We start from the raw sequence: 17,524 nt of genomic DNA on the forward strand, positions 1-17,524 counted from the left end.
TTTCTTGCAATAGCCCTCTCTGACTTTAAATAATATTTCTCTCAAAACCTTGACTCCTAAAAAAATAAAATTAAAATAATCTGGGGTTTTGGTCAACTCAGATTTGTATAAAATTGTAAATTAGTCAGGACTGAGCAGGGCCAGCTATACCATAACCCCTTCTTCATCTCCTGATTGCATGTAGTACAACAAGACAATGCATGGTCCCGAAAGACCTCTACTTTTGATAGATTTAAACAATATTGAAATCACCACGATCACAACCATAACCTCTCAACTCCATCTCCCTTATAGATTAAGACAGAATGAGTTATGGTTAAAATGTTCATTTTAAAATTAGTTTTTAGTCATAAAGCAACTGAGGAAAAACAATTTGTAATACGTATGCCACTTGAATAATTAAGATAAATATGCAATTTGGCAACTCCGTAAAACATCAGCTCAGATTTAAAAAAATGTATATTATTTCAACTCTGTCAGAGTGCTGAAGGATCTGATAGAATGATTGTTTTTAAATTGGGGATTTTCAAATGAATAATTTGCAATATTTTCCTTTTTTTACTTGAATTTGAGGTAAAAAATATGTCAGTTTTGAGCAATGAGAATTCCTAATTCAATGGTTTTGAATAGGTTGTCAACTCCGTCACTGATGGCTAACCCCACTAAGATCTCTTTTCTGTCAATATTTGAACCACTGTTCTGCAACATATGCTTAAACTATTGAAGTCATGTTTGCTTTATAAATGTTGTTTAAAACAACAATGGTGAGATTTGTATTACATATTTGAATAATCCGATGTTCTAAATGAAACAAGCGAGGCCTTTTAAAAATTTTGGGACAATAAATAAAAATAAAAAAAGGCTTTTATTATGTCTGACGGAGTTGAAATAAATCCAGTGTATTGCATTTTATGAAGAAAAATTGTTTATTTTACAACATGGGTGTCAAACTCATTCCACGGAGGGTCTAGTGTCTGCTGTTTTCTCCTTTCAATTAAGACCTAGACAAACAGGTGAGGGGAGTTCCTTACTAATCACTTAATACATCAATCAAGGACAAGGGAGGAGCAAAAACCCATTGACACTATGCCCTCTGTAGAATGAGTTTGACACGCGCTTTACATGGTGTGATAGCTGATACTTATGTGATACTGTGATGGCTGATACTGTGATGGCTGATACTGTGATGGCTGAATCAAAATATATATTTCAAATGTTAATATTAAGAAAAATATGTTTTAAAAAAAGGTATGAATAACAGCACAAATGAAAATTGGTAATAGCGTATAGGCTTAAAAAGTGCAACTACATGGTTGATTATACAGGTGTACCATCTTAAATGTGACCAGTTTCTCACAGCAGGAAAATAATCCTGCAACAGGAAATGTTAATTAGAAGTACCCCTTTTTCCTTCAGTCAATTGACCTAGCGGAGTCATGGGTGGAATTATATTCATATTTTTCATAATTAATCAACATTTTATTTTTTACCGCAAAAAATCCAGTGCTTCTATGTGAAACAGCTTTGTTATATTTGAGTCTTGTGTGATGTATACTAAGTGTAATATTGGGATGCAAACTCAAAATGTAATACATTTCAAGTCTATATCTGACATGGTACAGGCCCATAACCATGTGTGTGAGGTGTATACTTTTGTTTCAAAGTAAATTTGTTTAAGACTTCCAAGAAACACTCAGTGAACCTAATTTAGCCCACTGCAGTAAAAGGTTCATGGATATTTTTGTAGAAGTTGATGCATTTTGAGTTAGTGTATTCAATGTTTAAAAAGGCTTGTAAAGTTTGTACTTTCCACTTTAAAATTTCAGACTTGATTTACACTACAAGTTTGTGACAACAGTGATCAAATTAAGATACGATATCTGTAGTACTCTGAAAGCATCTCTTTTATCTCCCATCCAACCCAATTTTCCCTGACAGGTCATTGAGAATTAATTTACAAATAATGTCGTTACAATTCATCATGAAATGAATTGCTTGTAAAATTAGACCAATCTGACGGAGTTCAATACAATCTTAATCATTTTAAACAATCTTGTTAACCCTGTTACACGGAACCGAATTAGTGATTCACTATCTAAAAACACCTCGCTCTGTGAAAGAAATTCCATAGACGGAAGGGACAAAGTTCAATTAGGATGATCGATTGAGCATCAATTTAAACTAGTCTTAATATCAACACCTCCGGTCATGTGAAAGCAATGGGCCTCCAACCAACGGCCTTCCTTTGCACTTCTACATCCTGACAGAGGCAGGTAGAATTTAGGTAGCATTTGTGCAACCCAACAATCTTCCCCCCTTGAACCCCCACGTTGGGGAGAGAAAGGACGTCAATGAATGTTGACCGAGGTCATTAGTCCAACTGTTGAGACAAACAGCACCTAACAAGAAATTGTCCAACTGGTGAATGGAGAGTCAACACCTTTACGATCTGACTGGATAGGAAGGGGTCAAGGGGCTCATGTTGGTGTATCAAGTTTATAGATGGGCCTAAATGGATGTTGTCTAGGGTCAATTTAAAAAGTCTACTTTACCTGAGTGACAGCTAATTTGAGGTTCCAGTTCATCTCAACCCTATTGGGACCATTGAGTATGCTCGTGTTAACATCAAGGAGGCTTTAATACCAGTTAGAGATTACTCAATTTCTTGATGAAGACCGGGCTGATCTTTGGTATTCTACAACAAGATAATAAAATAAACGTCTTGCTATGTTCATGATCCATCTACTCCATATTGATTAAACAGACTTCCAGAAACCCCTTCCTATATGTTCCCCGTTACTTCTGCAGCCATACAACAATGTATTGAAATGATCACGTTTCCTCTCTGGCGGCCAACCAGCAATCCAAACAAGGCATACCCAGAGTTCGGCAAAATATACATTATACAGTGCCTTCTAAAAGTTCAGACCCCTTGACTTTTTCCACATTGTTACGTTACTGCCTTATTCTAAAATTGATTAAATCTACACAATACCCAATATGACAAAGCAAAAACAGGTTAAGACATTTTCTAATTTATAAAAAATAAAAAATAAATGACATTTACATAAGTATTCAGACCCTTAGTATTTTCTTGAAGCACCTTTGGCAGCGATTACAGCATTGAGTCTTGGGTATGACGCTACAAGCTTGGCACACCTATATTTGGGGAGTTTCTCCCCTTCTCTGCAGATCCTCTCAAGCTCTGTCAGGGAGCATTGCTGCACAGCCATTTTCCGGTGTCTCCAGAGATGTTCGATCGGGTTCAAGTCCGGGCTCTGGCTGGGCCACTCAAGAACATTCAGAGACTTGTCCCGAAGCCACTCCTGCATTTTCTTGGCTGTGTGCTTAGGGTCTTTGTCCTTTTGGAAGGTGAACCTTTACCCCAGTCTGATGTCCTGAGCAGGTTTTCATCAAGGGTCTCTCTATACTTTGTTCTGTTCATCTTTGCCTCGATCCTGACTAGTCCCCTAGTCCCTGCCGCTGAAAAACATCCCCACAACATGGTGCTGCCACCACCATGCTTCACCATAGGGATGGTGCCAGGTTTCTTCCAGACGTGACACTTGGCATTCAGGCCAAAGACTTCAATCTTGGTTTCATCAGACCAGAGAATCTTTAGGTGACTTTTGGCAAACTCCAAGCGGGCTGTCATGTGCCTTTTACTGAGGAGTGGCTTCCGTCTGGCCACTCTACCATAAAGGCCTTATTAGTGGAGTGCTGCAGAGATGGTTGTCCTTCTGGAAGGTTCTCCCAATCTCCATAGAGGAACTCTATAGCTCTGTCAGAGTGACCATCGGGGTCTTGGTCACCTCCCTGACCAAGGCCCTTCTCCCCAATTGCTCAGTTTGGCTGGGCGGTTCCAAACTGCTTCCATTTAAGAATGGAGAACATGGTGTTCTTGGGGACCTTCAATGCTGCAGATATTTTTTGGTACCCTTCCCCTGTCTCGGAGCGCTATGGACAATTCCTTCAACCTCATGGCTTGATTTTTGCTCTGACATGCACTGTCAACCGTGGGACCTTATATAGACAGGTGTGTGTGTGTGCCCTTCCAAATCATGTCCAATTAATTGAATTTACTACAGTCAAGTTGTAGAAACATCTCAAGGATGACCAATGGAAACAGGATCCACCTTAAGCTCAATTTCAAGTCTCATAGCAAAGGGTCTTAATACTTATGTAAATAAGGTATCTTTTTTTATTTCAATACATATGAAAACAATTCTAAAAACCTGTTTTCACTGTCATTATGGGGTTGTGTGTGTAGATTGCTGAGAATTATAAATTGTTTTATCCATTTTAGAATAAGGCTGTAACGTAACAAAAAGTGGAAAAAGTCAAGGGGTTCGAATACTTTCCGAAGGCACCGTATGTGTTGCCAAAGGTTCCAGAAGCACCCCCACTGTCTGGGACCGGTATCTACTGGCAGAGTGCCTAGCTGGATTATGTTCCTCTCAGGCTCTCCCTAGGTGAGACCTCTCTGACAACTGGAGAGGGACTACGAGGGAAAGTGGAAGGCGGGCGACAGCTGTACTTGAAGCGCGCTGACGCAATCCCTGCTACTCATTTCAGACTGAGGAAGGGGGGACTAGGTTTACACTTTGGGGCGGGGGAATAATCTGAGTTCAGTAGGCCTACTAAGTATGGTACTAAAGAAAAACAATATAACAAGGAAATCCATGACCAATGAGTGATTAGTTTGAATTATAATGAATTGTAATTACAATGTGACAATGCTTTGATTAAGTGAATGCTTTGATTAGTAGCTATCAGTTAACAGGATCTGATTCATCTAGATCTGGATTAATCACTTGTGCAAATCTTCCTAATAATCAGAACAATGTCAATGTGAGGAAAAGGGTGATTACTGATTGCCTTATCAAATCTATGATGATTAACACTGCCAAGGACTGTGCATCTTCCCAGCTTTGATCCTACATTTGATGCATGACCTTCCCTTTGAAAAGGGTCATAGTCTACACAACGAGCCTTCTTAACACGTTAACCTAATCAAAGCGTGGAAAATAGCCTTCTCGCACATTTATTAGTGTCCAAATGGAGCCCTTCACACATCAACAGAAACCCCCAATAACATCAGCTACAGGTGGCTGATGAACACGGTCTGAACAGACCGTTTCCAGGCATGTTTTAACATTTTAATGGCCCCGAAACTGAGAGAGCTGTGGTAATTTGTTTCAGACAGGGCTAAATCAAGTCTACCACACAAACTGTTATGCCTGTGTTATACAAAGGATGTTCTTCTTATTTAATACTGTAACGACCCTGGGTTTATAAGCGCGGAAATCGACTCTGCCGGACGAGCATGCTTTTGCGGCACAGTCGATAGCGCTCCGGACTTTGGGCTTGAAGGTCGAGGGTTCGAAACCTGCTCCCTGTTGTTTCATTACAATACTGTAAGGATGAAATGACAGTGTAATTTATATCCATTAAAGCTGAGATCCCGAAAGGTGAAACAGCACCGCTGGTCGACCCCAGGCGCATTTTTTGTTTGTTTTGTTGACTAAACAGAAGTGAGGAGCGTAGAAACAGAGATGAGCAGTGTAGTAAAAACAATTGCAACACATATTCTGCGGTTCTAACGCGTGTGAGGGGAGGGGGAGCTGTATTCGTTGTGCGCAGTAACTACTTTGTTCTAATATCCCAAATAGACGTGGCAGTTCCACCATTAAGGATTCCAGCTTTAACTAACAGCCAAATGAGAACACAATCTTTCATGGGCTTATTTTCTGAAACATTAACCTTGAAATGCTAAGGTATTCTGGGGTCCTGCTCTTTCATGAACATTTAATGAGTTTTGTATGCACTGCAAGAGCAGCTGCCAAAGAATGCACATTGAGACTGGAGAGAGAGAGAGAGAGAGAGAGTCAGGGGGAGCGGAAATATGCCCCTTGCCCTGTTCTTAGTAATCGGTACATGGCCATACGGGAATGAAGGGAAGTATGCAGATAGCCAGAAACTATTTTGCTAACATAAGCAGATGTATAAATGACAAATGTCAATGTTGTTATATTATGTCAGTGAGGGCGGACAAAGATTTCCACCACACAATGAATCACTTTTACTGTCAGGGGCCGGTTGAGAGGGGTGTAAAGTAACAAAAGAGTAGAACAGATATGATTGTCATGCAACCCTGCACACCTGTAGCCACCTAAACGTAGGGGGACACCGGGGAGCTGGACATGATTTACACAACTTTACAAATGAAAAGCTTAAGTTGAATGAGGCCAGCTTCCAATTGAGGCATGTAGCTAGTATCCACTGGTTTATATACAATTATTTGGCACGCTAGCTGGCTGTTTGCGACTGACGGACTGTTATTGAAATGCCGGCCTAAAAACGAACCGCACTGGGCTAACGTTCAACGAATGAGTTAGTCATGTGCATCACTGACTGACAGAAAACAATCTAGAGTAGAGCGTGCGGTAACTGTATTTTGGATTAGTGTGGGTTTTATGCCATTGCCTAATCAGAACGTATTTACGTGGCTTAGACATACCAGAAGGTGCAATAATTAATTTCACTTTGTGAAATGCAGCCAAAAAGGAGTACAAATATTTGATTATGCATGCACTACGCCTACTACGGTATTTGGCTACCTAGCTTGCTGTGCTCGTGTGCCCACTACCCATTTTGTGAACTCACCTGTTTTAAACCTGAGGTCATCGTCTTCTGGTGAGCCGAATTCTTTCAGGAGGGACATGAACAGGATGCCAAAGGCGTTCTGGATTCCGAACACCGCTCCATTGCACCACATTGCAGCCAGCATAACCACCCAACCCCATCCTCCTTCTGGATGCACGAACTCGGGCTCCTCCACAGTCACGGGAACCTGCTCTTGGATGGTTCCTTTACTATCCCCGTTCTCGTTCTTTTCCTCAGCATCATCCGAGCGCTTTTCCTCTGCTTTCATTGGTGTCTCCTCCGCAGGCTCCGCAGCGACCGCTTCTTTACTTGCATCAGATTCAATGTCTGTCATGTTGGTACCTGCTGTCATTTCTTGGAACGACTGTGCAGATTTTTAACACTGTCAAATATGATGACAGCAATACACCGGTAACTAGTCTAAATGGTGCGCTCTCAAGCTGCAGCCAAACTCAACTGAAGAGAATCAGATAATGGTATGCCCCTAAACGTGTCTATCTACAAATAAGAATACTTCGCATCTCCTTTTCAGCGAATTGTTACCTGGAAGATGCATCCATTCGTATTGAAAATGTCTACTACCAGCTCGCACTGTCAGTAGTGTAAAACACCAGTGTTGCAATGTTGTATAAATAGATACCCGGGGGGCGGGTTGTGCAGACATTATGCCGGTATCTGTCGCTGATTGGACGCATTGCTGTCTTTTTAAAGTATGACGCCAGAGCATTGAATAATTACTGTAGCGATTGAAACATTTGAAAAAAACATTAAAGAGAAGATCCAGAACACATTTGTTTCACCTGGTTATACAGAGGAGATAACTTCTGCTTGCAAGGCAAAAGTTTATTTAGCAGTCTCAGAACTATAATTTGTGCTGTATTGAAGTTAACGTCCATGATCAAAAAAATGTAATCAATCCAGATTATCTTTACATACAATGGTGGTTAGGAAGGGGGCGATTACCTGTTTTCATAAGTAGCCTATTACCCAAAGTTTTCTGAATTATCCCCATGATCAGTAGGCCTATACATTATAAAAAACGAAATCTAACACTTTTAAACATAACTTCCTTTAAATAAGACTTAATTGTACTATTTTTGCTATTGATTTCAATATAACGCCATAGCCAAGGTGGCACTGTGGTCTCTGGCACTGCATCTCAGTGGTTTGATTCCAGGCTGTATCACAACCGGCCATGATTTGGAGTCCCATAGGACGGTGCACAATTGGCCCAGCATCATCTGGGTTAGGGTTTGGCCCGGGATAGGCAATCATTGTAAATAACAATTTGTTCTTCACTAACTTGCATAGTTAAATAAAGGTTCAATAAAAGAGAATATTAACTATGAATTTAGCAGCTCAATAGTCAAACAGCGACCTTGTGTACAAAGTTAACTATCCCCAGAAACATCCAGCAATTTAACACCAATACTTCTGACTTCATATCCACATCTGCCGGCAAATGTTTCATACCTGGAAGCTGACAAATATACCAAGTTGTCTAATTACAGTTGTGATTTCTTCATAAGGAGGCAAATCTTTATACCTGAAGGTTTGTGGTGGCACAGTGAAAAGTATAATTATTTCCTCTCAAACTTAACATTTCTGAATGTACCAGAGCTAAATAGTACATCTATGAAAAGAACAGCACAAGACAAGATGTACAAAACAAATTTATTCATATTGAGAACTGTTCCTCGATGTACGCGCAGTTTAAAATACAGAAAATAAAAGTATTTTAGATGAATGATGGCTAATTCAAATTTTTCTTATGCACCCACACAGACTGCCTGCCATTCACACAAAACCTTTCCAACCTACGCAACATCAGCAACAGAATGAAGACAATTTGCAAGGCATTAAAAAGAGATATCGATTAGCACACCACCACATTGTTGTCTTGAAACATTGACGAACATACCTGCAGAAGGTAAACATGTGGGGGTCATTCTTTTCATCATTGATGACAATTCTGAAGAAATCAGTCAACATCCACAGTTAACTTGATGACGTGAGCTTGTGAAATGTCCATTAAAGCCTGGGAAGACTTCACTCTACTTCAGTGGCTTTCGGGGACGTCTCTCCCGCCACAACAGCAGCGGCTGCCGGGCCCCTCCTCTTCCTCAGACCCTTCATCTTACGTGTCTGGAGCTTGGCCAGATCCTGCTTCTGCATGTGCAACCTGCCAAACTTGGTACCAAAAGTATCGTGGGATATGTTCTTCTTCTTCTTGGGCTGTAAAGAATAGAAATGACAAAGAGCAACATGAGGACTTCGATTGCCTTGACGTTTCATTTCAATTAAGACAACACGTTTAAAAAGAAGCAACCTCTCGCGCCATTCTACATAGCGGCTGTTGAAAGAGCGTGAAAAAGATGTTGACTGCAACTAGACATCTTTCCTACCTTCAGAGCCTTGGGCTGTTTGTGAGCTGTCTTGTACAGGTCGTCTGATGCCAGGTGGGTTCTCCGCAAGATAAAGTCAAAAGACGGCCCAATCTCCTCCAGCTCAATCCTTGGGGTCCGACATCCAGACTTCTTCAACAGAGATCTGGAGAAAACAAAGAGCTTTGACTAGTGATCATTTCGGGGGGTGAGATGGACGGTAGACACTAACTTCACAGAACGTGGCAACGTCCCAAATGGCACCCTATTCCTTTTAAAGGGCCCATAGGGCTCTGGTCAAAAGTATTACACTACATGGGGAATAGGGTGCCATTTGGGACACAGCCCGTATGTCATAATCTATCGGGAATAATAGGAGACACTGGTAGATGGTCCAGCTGCTAGAAGGCAGACATACCTGTAGCTGCGCATGTAGATTTTCCCCTCCAGAGCAGTGAAGTGCAGGACATGCTCCAGACCAGCCAGGCGCACCGAAGGCACAACAGGACCTCTGAAGAAGTCTGAATAATAAAACAAGTTAGAGTAGAAAATGGTCAATAGTGTCGTTGACATGAAATGCAACGTTATTATAAGACCAAAATAATGGAGGATTTGGTAAGTATTTATTATCTAAATGTTTTCTAGTTAGAGTAAATGTGTTTTAACTAAAGGGGAAATCTTAACTGTAGGACTGAAATAAACCCCATAACAACTTAACACTAAATTCAAAAGTTTAGCTTTAGACTAAATTCTACCTGTAAGAAGGCTCTTTAGGCGTTTGTGGTCATTGTCATGGTCAAAAGCCTCCCCTGCAAACACCAGCATCGGTTTAGTCCCCTCGGGACATTTGCTGCTCTGCAATGCATTGGAAACCGACCATAAAGTTACAGGAGGAAAAGTACAATAAATTCATCATATAAAAATAGACATGATGAACACTAACAACTTACTTTGTTTACAATGCAAGTGTGCCTGTTCCAGCCATTAGTGTCTTGTCAGTAAAACTACAATTTTCCAAATGAATCATTTTTAAAGAACCGGGACGACAATGCGTCTAGAATAGTGTTTAGAGCAAAGTTCAGTTGTAGATGTTAATTCAGGCCACCGGGAGAGAATGTAAATGAGGTGTATTCATTTGGCCTATTGTAGCAGACCGTGGACAAAGACAAGGCGATGAAACACTCAGTGTTAATGAACTAAGATTCTGGCAGATTGAGAAGGCACAGTGGTGTCATGCACCAATGTTGAACAACGCAACTACAACTTACATAGAAAATGTCTCAAAATAAAGGAAACGTCACCTTGATGTCACTTAGGGAGTTATACTTCTCAATGCCGAGCTCAATCATATCCAGCACATGGAAATCAAACAGACGACCTGAAAAAAAAAAAAAAACTCAAACCCTTATCTGCTGTGAAACATACCAGACATCTCTTGTAGAGCAAGGTCTCCATCTCCCACTGATAAAATATAAAAATGCTTACCAAATATGAGATTGTTTGGCCTTTTCTTGTTGTGTGAGCCAAACAAAAACAGAGAACTATCTGTTTTCTTCGAGAAGAATTCCTGTAGACAGAGACAAAATACCGATGATTGGGAATTCTTACATAATCCGCAGGGAGTGCTGATTTAAGTGCTGTGAACACACTGCATTTTAAAATGATGCTAGTATGTCTACAGTGTAAAATACTGCTTTGACTACTAGCAGGTGAATGTTCACAAATGATCACAATCCAAAACAATTGGTATGTCCAAGTTAAACAAATGTGATATGAAGCGGAAATTCATGCAACATATTTAGTTAACTGACCAATGATGTAGAATCCTCAAATGGCCTAGTTATATTTTTCCTGGAAGGAAAAACAACATTTGGATAAAACACACATCTCAAATACAAGCAATTGACAGACTAGTGTTTATGCCTTGTTATTATTATTTCAGTAAACCCAGTCCTTCATGCCCAAGTATTAAATATCCACTTATCAACGACAGGGGCAAAATAAAAACATGATGAACACTAAATACAATATTTTCAGTACAACCAGTATACTGGGTTTGTTTGAAGACTAACTTAAGTAAAGTTAAAATCCATCACTTACTTTTTGTACAGTACAGCACTTGGTTTCTTCAGGGCATACTGGAGAAAAAAAACACATTGAGAGTTATCTAGCTGGCACTCTCAAACCTTGACAGTCTTCATGATTCTAGATGGGGAGGAGGGTCGACAGTCAGAAAACGTACAATGTCTTTTAAGGCCTGAGTGACAGTCATACTGGTGTTGCCTCCTTTCATAATCATGGCATTCTTGATGTTCTCTGTAAGCTTGGGAGCTCTGTTGTCAAGGAAGCGCTTAGCCCTCTTCGTCTTAGGTTTTCTGAGGAGACATTCGTTCAACAACAAAAAGACACTTCAGCTATGGTAGACAAGGACAAGAGTAACACAACACAGATCATCGACAATTTGGAAGTCTAGCTAGCTAGTTAACATTAGCTAACTACTTGCCCAATGAATAAGACCGTGATACCAATTATTGGTGTACAGTCAAACAAAGCACAGCAAAAAAACGTGTAAAGTTCTCTCAAGCCAGTGTTGAACAAAATCACATTTGAGCTTGCTCTACCGCTTGTCTGTGCGGTTGGTTGGTCCTTATGTAGGTTCGAAATTTGAGACAATATCCACAGGAAAGTATTATTAAACCGACTTTTCAAAACGCTGATTAATATCACCTGGCACTAGCCCAACATTGGACTAAAGGAGCCTAACATTACTTCTTGTCGTCCAAGGACCTTACACGTTCAGTTTAGAGGCCAATTGGCTCTGGCAGCCATAACAGCCAAATACTCCATCTGAACGTGACTCGATTCTCAACTGTCGTTCAGTACTTTCATATCACATCAAAATACATTGTTTTAACACAGTTGCAGCCAACAGTATTTTTCAGTGCCAACGCGTTTGTGGTGTCTGTCTTCAGTTTACACAGGTGTTCGGAGACGCAGATAGCTAATTTGCACAGCTACGCCTTAGGGATGGGCAGTTGACATTTTTTACTGTTTGAGTACTGGCAAGATTTTTCCCCCCGAGGCCCACGCTGGAAAAAAGGTGCGCATTTATCTCTATGCCAACAGTGCTCAACCATGCCTAACTTACCATAACCATTACAGATAAATTCTAATTGTCCCACACACACAGTCAATAACAAGTACCCTTTAAGATTAACTTATTTAAACCGTAATATCAACTGGTTATATTATATCATGGAATTATATAGTTAAATAAAGGTCACATTTTTGTTTTTAAACCCCCCAAAAAATATCAACAAGCAGGCAGTAACCGCCAGTGCTTGCAGAAGCCTATGGCTGTGCAATGGCATAGGCTTGTTTTGTTAATTTCGCAGACAAGATGCATGGCATGGCCGATTAATTAGGGCCGATTTCAAGTTTTCATAACAATTGGTAATCGGCATTTTTGGATGCCGATTATGGCCGATCACATTGCAATCCACGAGGAGACTGCATGGCAGGCTGACCACCTGTTACGCGAGTGCAGCAAGGAGGCAAGTTTAATGCTAGCTCGCAACGTACCATATCTTATAAAAACAATCAATCTTAACATAATCACTCGTTAACTACACATGGTTGATGATATTACTAGTTTAACTAGCTTGGCCTGCGTTGCATATAATCAATGCGGTGCCTGTTAATTTATCGTCGAATCACAGCCTACTTCAACTTCGCCAAACGGGTGATGATTTAACAAAAGCGCATTCGCGAAAAAAGCACAATCGTAGCACCAATGTACATAACCATAAACATCAATGCCTTTCTTAAAATCAATACACAAGAATATTTTTTTACCCTGCATATTTAGTTAAAAGAAATTCATGTTAGCAGGCAATATTAACTAGGGAAACTGTGTCACTTCTCTTGCATTCAGTGTAAGCAGAGTCAGGGAATATGCAGAAGTTTGGGCCGCCTGGCTCGTTGCAAACTGTGTGAAGACCATTTCTTCCTAACAAAGACCGTAAATAATTTGCCAGATTATTACATAATTATGACGTAACATTGAAGGTTGTGCAATGTAACAGCAATATTTAGACTTAGGGTTGCCACCTGTTCAATAAAATACGGAACGGTTCCGTATTTCACTGAAAGAATAAACGTTTTGTTTCTGAAATGATAGTTTCTGGATTCGACCATATTAATGACCTACGGCTCGTATTTCTGTGTGTTTATTATAATTAAGTGATAGAGCAGTCTGAGCGGTGGTAGGCAGCAGTAGGCTCGTAAGCATTCGTTCAAACAGCACTTCCCTGCGTTTGCCAGCAGCTCTTCGCATTGCTTGAAGCATTGAAACACAAATGGCATAGAGAGAAATAGTCCTATAATTCCTATAATAACTACAACCTAAAACTTCCCTGACTGGGAATATTGAAGACTCATGTTAAAAGGAACCACCAGCTTTCATATGTTCTGAGCAAGGAACTAAAATGGCACATATTGCACTTTTACTTTCTTCTCCAACACTTTTTTTTGTTTTTGAATTATTTAAACCAAATTAAACATGTTTCATTATTTGAGACTAAATTGATTTTATTTGTATTATGTTAAGTTAAAATAAATGTTCATTCAGCATTGTTGTAATTGTCATTATTACAAATATATATTATATAAAATATATATATATAAAAAAATAAAAAAATCTGGCCGATTAATCGGTAGCAGCTTTTTCGGTAATCCAATAAATCGGTATCGGCGTTAAAATCATAATCGGTCGACCTCTAGTTAAAACATGATGTAATATAACAAAATGAAATAGAACAGAATATTTTTCCAAATCAAAAAAGTTGCCAGCGCAAAGTGATGTGCATCTTGTGCCTGGAACAGTTACTCTCAAAGAGTTATCATTTGAAACAGGGCTTAATTTGGCGAGTTGAAAGTTAGCCTACAAACCGAAATATTTATTATTTTCAATATACATGACGTTCGATTTATTTTCTAAAATGGAACCCTGCATGGTGATAAATTACAACCACGACATCTGTTTGGTGAGTAGGCCTAGACTTAATGATTGATGAAAATACGCTGTCTTTATCAAACCAATGTTTTTGCATATTTTCAGTGTGGAACCTGTATGTTTAAGGTGGTTATAGCATAGCTCATACCAATTATAAATGGCTCTAACAGTTTGCAAAGTAGCATTTTGCGGAAAATAGACGGGATAATTATTCCAAAACTGCAGCTCGTTGGAAAGTAGTTAGAATGCTCGATAGCAGGCAATGTGGAAAAGTAATCTTTAGACATGTACTGGGGGAAAGACATTGTGAAAGGTAACCACATTTTGTTTCCCCCACAGGCAGGCAGAGCCGCGACGTTCTATTACAAACTGGGACTATTGCCGAAAGGCCAGTCTCTTTGGCAATGACGGAGTGGAATGTTAGCTAGAAAGACTGGTACACAGACTAGTTCCAAGTCGGTTCTATTCGTCGATTGCTTCAGCAAGGGGCAACAAAGTTTCCTCGCGTTGTTAAGAGTCGCTCAAGGTAGTTAGCATCTATGAATGGGTTAACTTGGCACATGCAAAAAAGTATGTAGGCCTACACGCCTGTAACATGCTGACCACAACGCTTGCGTGTGTTCGCACGCATGTTGATTTTGTCCACCCACACCAGACGCGATCAGGACAGGCAGGTTGAAATTTCAAAACCAACTCTGAACCAACTATAATGTTTCGGGGACAGGTCGAAAAGCATTAAACATTTATGGCAATTTAGCTAGCTAGCTTGCTGTTGCTAGCGAATTTGTCCTGGGATATAAACATTGGGCTGTTATTTTACCTGAAATGCACAAAGTCCTCTACTCCGACAATTAATCCACAGATAATGGGGTAAAAGTTTGTTTCTAGTAATCTCTCCTCCTTCAGGCTTCTTCTTCTGAATTTATACGGCGGTTGGCAAGCAACTATAAGGGCATTACCACTACCAACTGGACTGGAGTGTGGAACTCAGTTCATCTGTCAATCACCCACGTGGGTATATGCTCCTAAAAACCAATGAGATGGGAGAAGCAGGACTTGCATCGTGTCAAGCATCACAAATAGAACCAAGTTCTACTTTAGCGCCTGAGCAGTGTGGGTGCAATGATTGAATAACATGCATGTGCACATTTATTTTGCGACAGCACGCACGCATGTTGATTTTGTATCCCCACATCAGACACAATCAGGACACGCAGATTGAAATATCAAACTCTGAAACAATTATTTTTCATTTATGGACAGGTCGAAAAGCATTAAACATGTATGGCAATTTAGCTAACTAGCTTGCTGTTGATAGCAGATTTGTTCTGGGATATAAACATTGGGTTGTTATTTTACCTATAAATGCACAAGGTCCTCTACTCCGACAATTAATCCACAGATAAAACAGTAAACCGAATTCCTTTCTCATCATCTCTACTCCAGGCTTCTTTTTTTCTTTGGACTTTATGGCAGTTGGTAACCAACTTTACAGCATTACTACAACTGACCGGAGAGTGGACCTAAATTCATCTTTCAATCACCCACGTGGGTATATGCTCCTAAAAAACAATGAGGAGAGGCTGGATGAGCGGTTTGGTCAGCATGTAAGTTACATGTCGGATATAAAAATAAGTCAAGACAGGACTGATGGAAACAGAACATGTTGGTAAACTTTCCTACAGATGAAATACATTATGTTTTTAACAGGGTGGTGAAAGTGCAAGGTGATGAGCTTGATGCACCTTTCCAATAAATATTGATGGTCTAATTCTAATGACATGACCAGATACTTGGCTGCCGTTTTAACAAAAAATAACCTCGCCATGTCCGCACTGTATCTGCGAACCTTTGGCTAGAGTGCATGTGCCAATACCAGAGTGGGCACACTAGCTATTTAACGCAACATATGTGAGAAAAATCAGCGGAGTTGCAATTGCGATGCATTGTTATGTGCACTGCGTCATCACGCACAGCAGTTTATCCATAAATCAATGTAATTGAATTATCTCCGGCCGTAAAAATGCTTATCTTGTTTTTATGCGGATTTCAGTATAATCGCATGAAAATCTGTCGCCATTTGGATGGAAACCTAACTAGTTAGATTTATTAGGCAAGCTAGATAGCTAACGTTACATTGTTAGTTTCCTTGCAAGTGACTTCGTTAACTACATAAATACTCGAAAGTTATAGGTTAAGGGTAAAAACCACATTAAGCATGATATACTTTGGTTGGTAAAACACAACTTACATTACTCCTCCGTATTGTTTCATTTTGAGGGCTTCACTCGTGTGCTTGCTTCAAAATACTCCACGTGAATATTACAGCAACGGAAAATGTCGCGGTTAATTTTGCGTCACATCCGTCGTTCTGTACAGTGGATACATGTGCAGTACTCTCAGGTGGCCATTGGTTGACGATAGAGAGCTATAAACCCGTCGATAACTCAACGCCAGGGTAGAACGACTGTCCCCTTGCATTGAGGATTAAGTTGAAGGCCGACGGCGGTACTGCAGGCATTGTTTCCAGAAATCAGGATTTCCATTATAGTGAACGGGATTTTATTTGTATTAAACCAGGTATGCAAGTTGAGAACAAGTTCTCATTTACAACTGCGACCTAGCCCAGATAAAGCAATGCAGTGCGACACAAACAACATAGTTACACATGGGATAAACAAACGTACAGTCAATAACACAATAGAAAAGTCTATACAGTGTGTGCAAATGAAGTAAGATTAGGGAGGTAAGGCAATAAATGGGCCATAGTGGCGAAATAATTACGATTTAGCAATTAAACACTGGAGTGATTGATGTGCAGAAGATGAATGTGCAAGTAGATACTGGGGTGCACATGGCGATTTTCGAAGTCAATATTCGTGGATATTTTTTTTTAGAACACAATCATGGTACCATTAATTGTTTCTATTTTATGAGATGTGTTCTTGAACCGATTACTTTAACATCAGACTACGTTATAAGGAGAATTTAGTTGCTAATGGCAGCCTGCAGTACCTCGGTCACCCTCCAATTTGAGACACTCAGAGAGTGCAGCACTGAGCCTAGTGTAGCTCAAACTGCGCATGAAATGCTTCCAAAAACTCCAAGATGGCACACGCTGAAATGACACTCCCTGAGCAATCTCACAGGATACAATGGGGTAAAGTAATCGATTACTAAATTCATATTTTTTTTAAATTTATGCTCAAACCCAACACCAACCCAAACTCTCTGAACTTGTTTTCATTACGATTTATTTTAAATGTGTATCTTAAATACATTAATGAATGATAGTATATACAAAATACAGGACATATATATTAGTATATATAAAATACAGGACATATTTCCGAGATCTGAAAGGGCGAATTATATTAATGTAAATGCAAATAAAATGTAGATATTGTAGGTGCACATTTTAACCAATAGCTGTCCCCAGCAGACTTCCTTTGCTTGCAGC

At 39.9% G+C, this 17,524-nt stretch overlaps 2 protein-coding genes across 2 annotated transcripts in view; both read right to left on the reverse strand.

Annotated features, from left to right (window-relative positions):
* slc16a10 (solute carrier family 16 member 10) overlaps positions 1 to 7,255 on the reverse strand; it is a 63,077-nt gene extending 55,822 nt beyond the window's left edge. The window contains exon 1 of the mRNA XM_014205019.2: positions 6,667 to 7,255. Within this exon, the coding sequence (XP_014060494.2) occupies positions 6,667 to 7,018 (352 nt within the window). The 5' untranslated portion in view covers positions 7,019 to 7,255. The remainder of the gene's footprint in view (positions 1 to 6,666) is intronic.
* Positions 7,256 to 8,328: 1,073 nt separating this feature from the next.
* On the reverse strand, positions 8,329 to 16,430 carry rpf2 (ribosome production factor 2 homolog). The gene is made up of 10 exons (XM_014205022.2): positions 16,316 to 16,430; positions 11,293 to 11,425; positions 11,151 to 11,188; positions 10,862 to 10,901; positions 10,536 to 10,617; positions 10,352 to 10,428; positions 9,806 to 9,905; positions 9,469 to 9,571; positions 9,072 to 9,216; positions 8,329 to 8,901 (listed from the first exon to the last, which is right to left on the reverse strand). The coding sequence occupies exons 1-10, from the start codon at positions 16,336 to 16,338 to the stop codon at positions 8,716 to 8,718; spliced, it is 927 nt and encodes a 308-aa protein (XP_014060497.1). The 5' UTR covers positions 16,339 to 16,430; the 3' UTR covers positions 8,329 to 8,715.
* Between the last annotated feature and the right edge of the window lie 1,094 nt (positions 16,431 to 17,524).

Source organism: Salmo salar, chromosome ssa06, assembly GCF_905237065.1.
Source record: "Salmo salar chromosome ssa06, Ssal_v3.1, whole genome shotgun sequence".
NCBI lineage: Eukaryota > Metazoa > Chordata > Actinopteri > Salmoniformes > Salmonidae > Salmo > Salmo salar.

What these genes read in the sequence shown, in the direction of transcription:
- rpf2 (XM_014205022.2), bottom strand. Translation starts at nt 16,338, where the DNA reads ATGAAACAATACGGAGGAGTAAT. An exon ending in TTGAGGATTCTACATCATTG is followed by an intron (nt 10,618 to 10,861) that starts GTCAGTTAACTA and finishes CTCTGTCTACAG; the next exon opens with GAATTCTTCTCGAAGAAAAC. An exon ending in ACTCCCTAAGTGACATCAAG is followed by an intron (nt 9,906 to 10,351) that starts GTGACGTTTCCT and finishes AATGCATTGCAG; the next exon opens with AGCAGCAAATGTCCCGAGGG.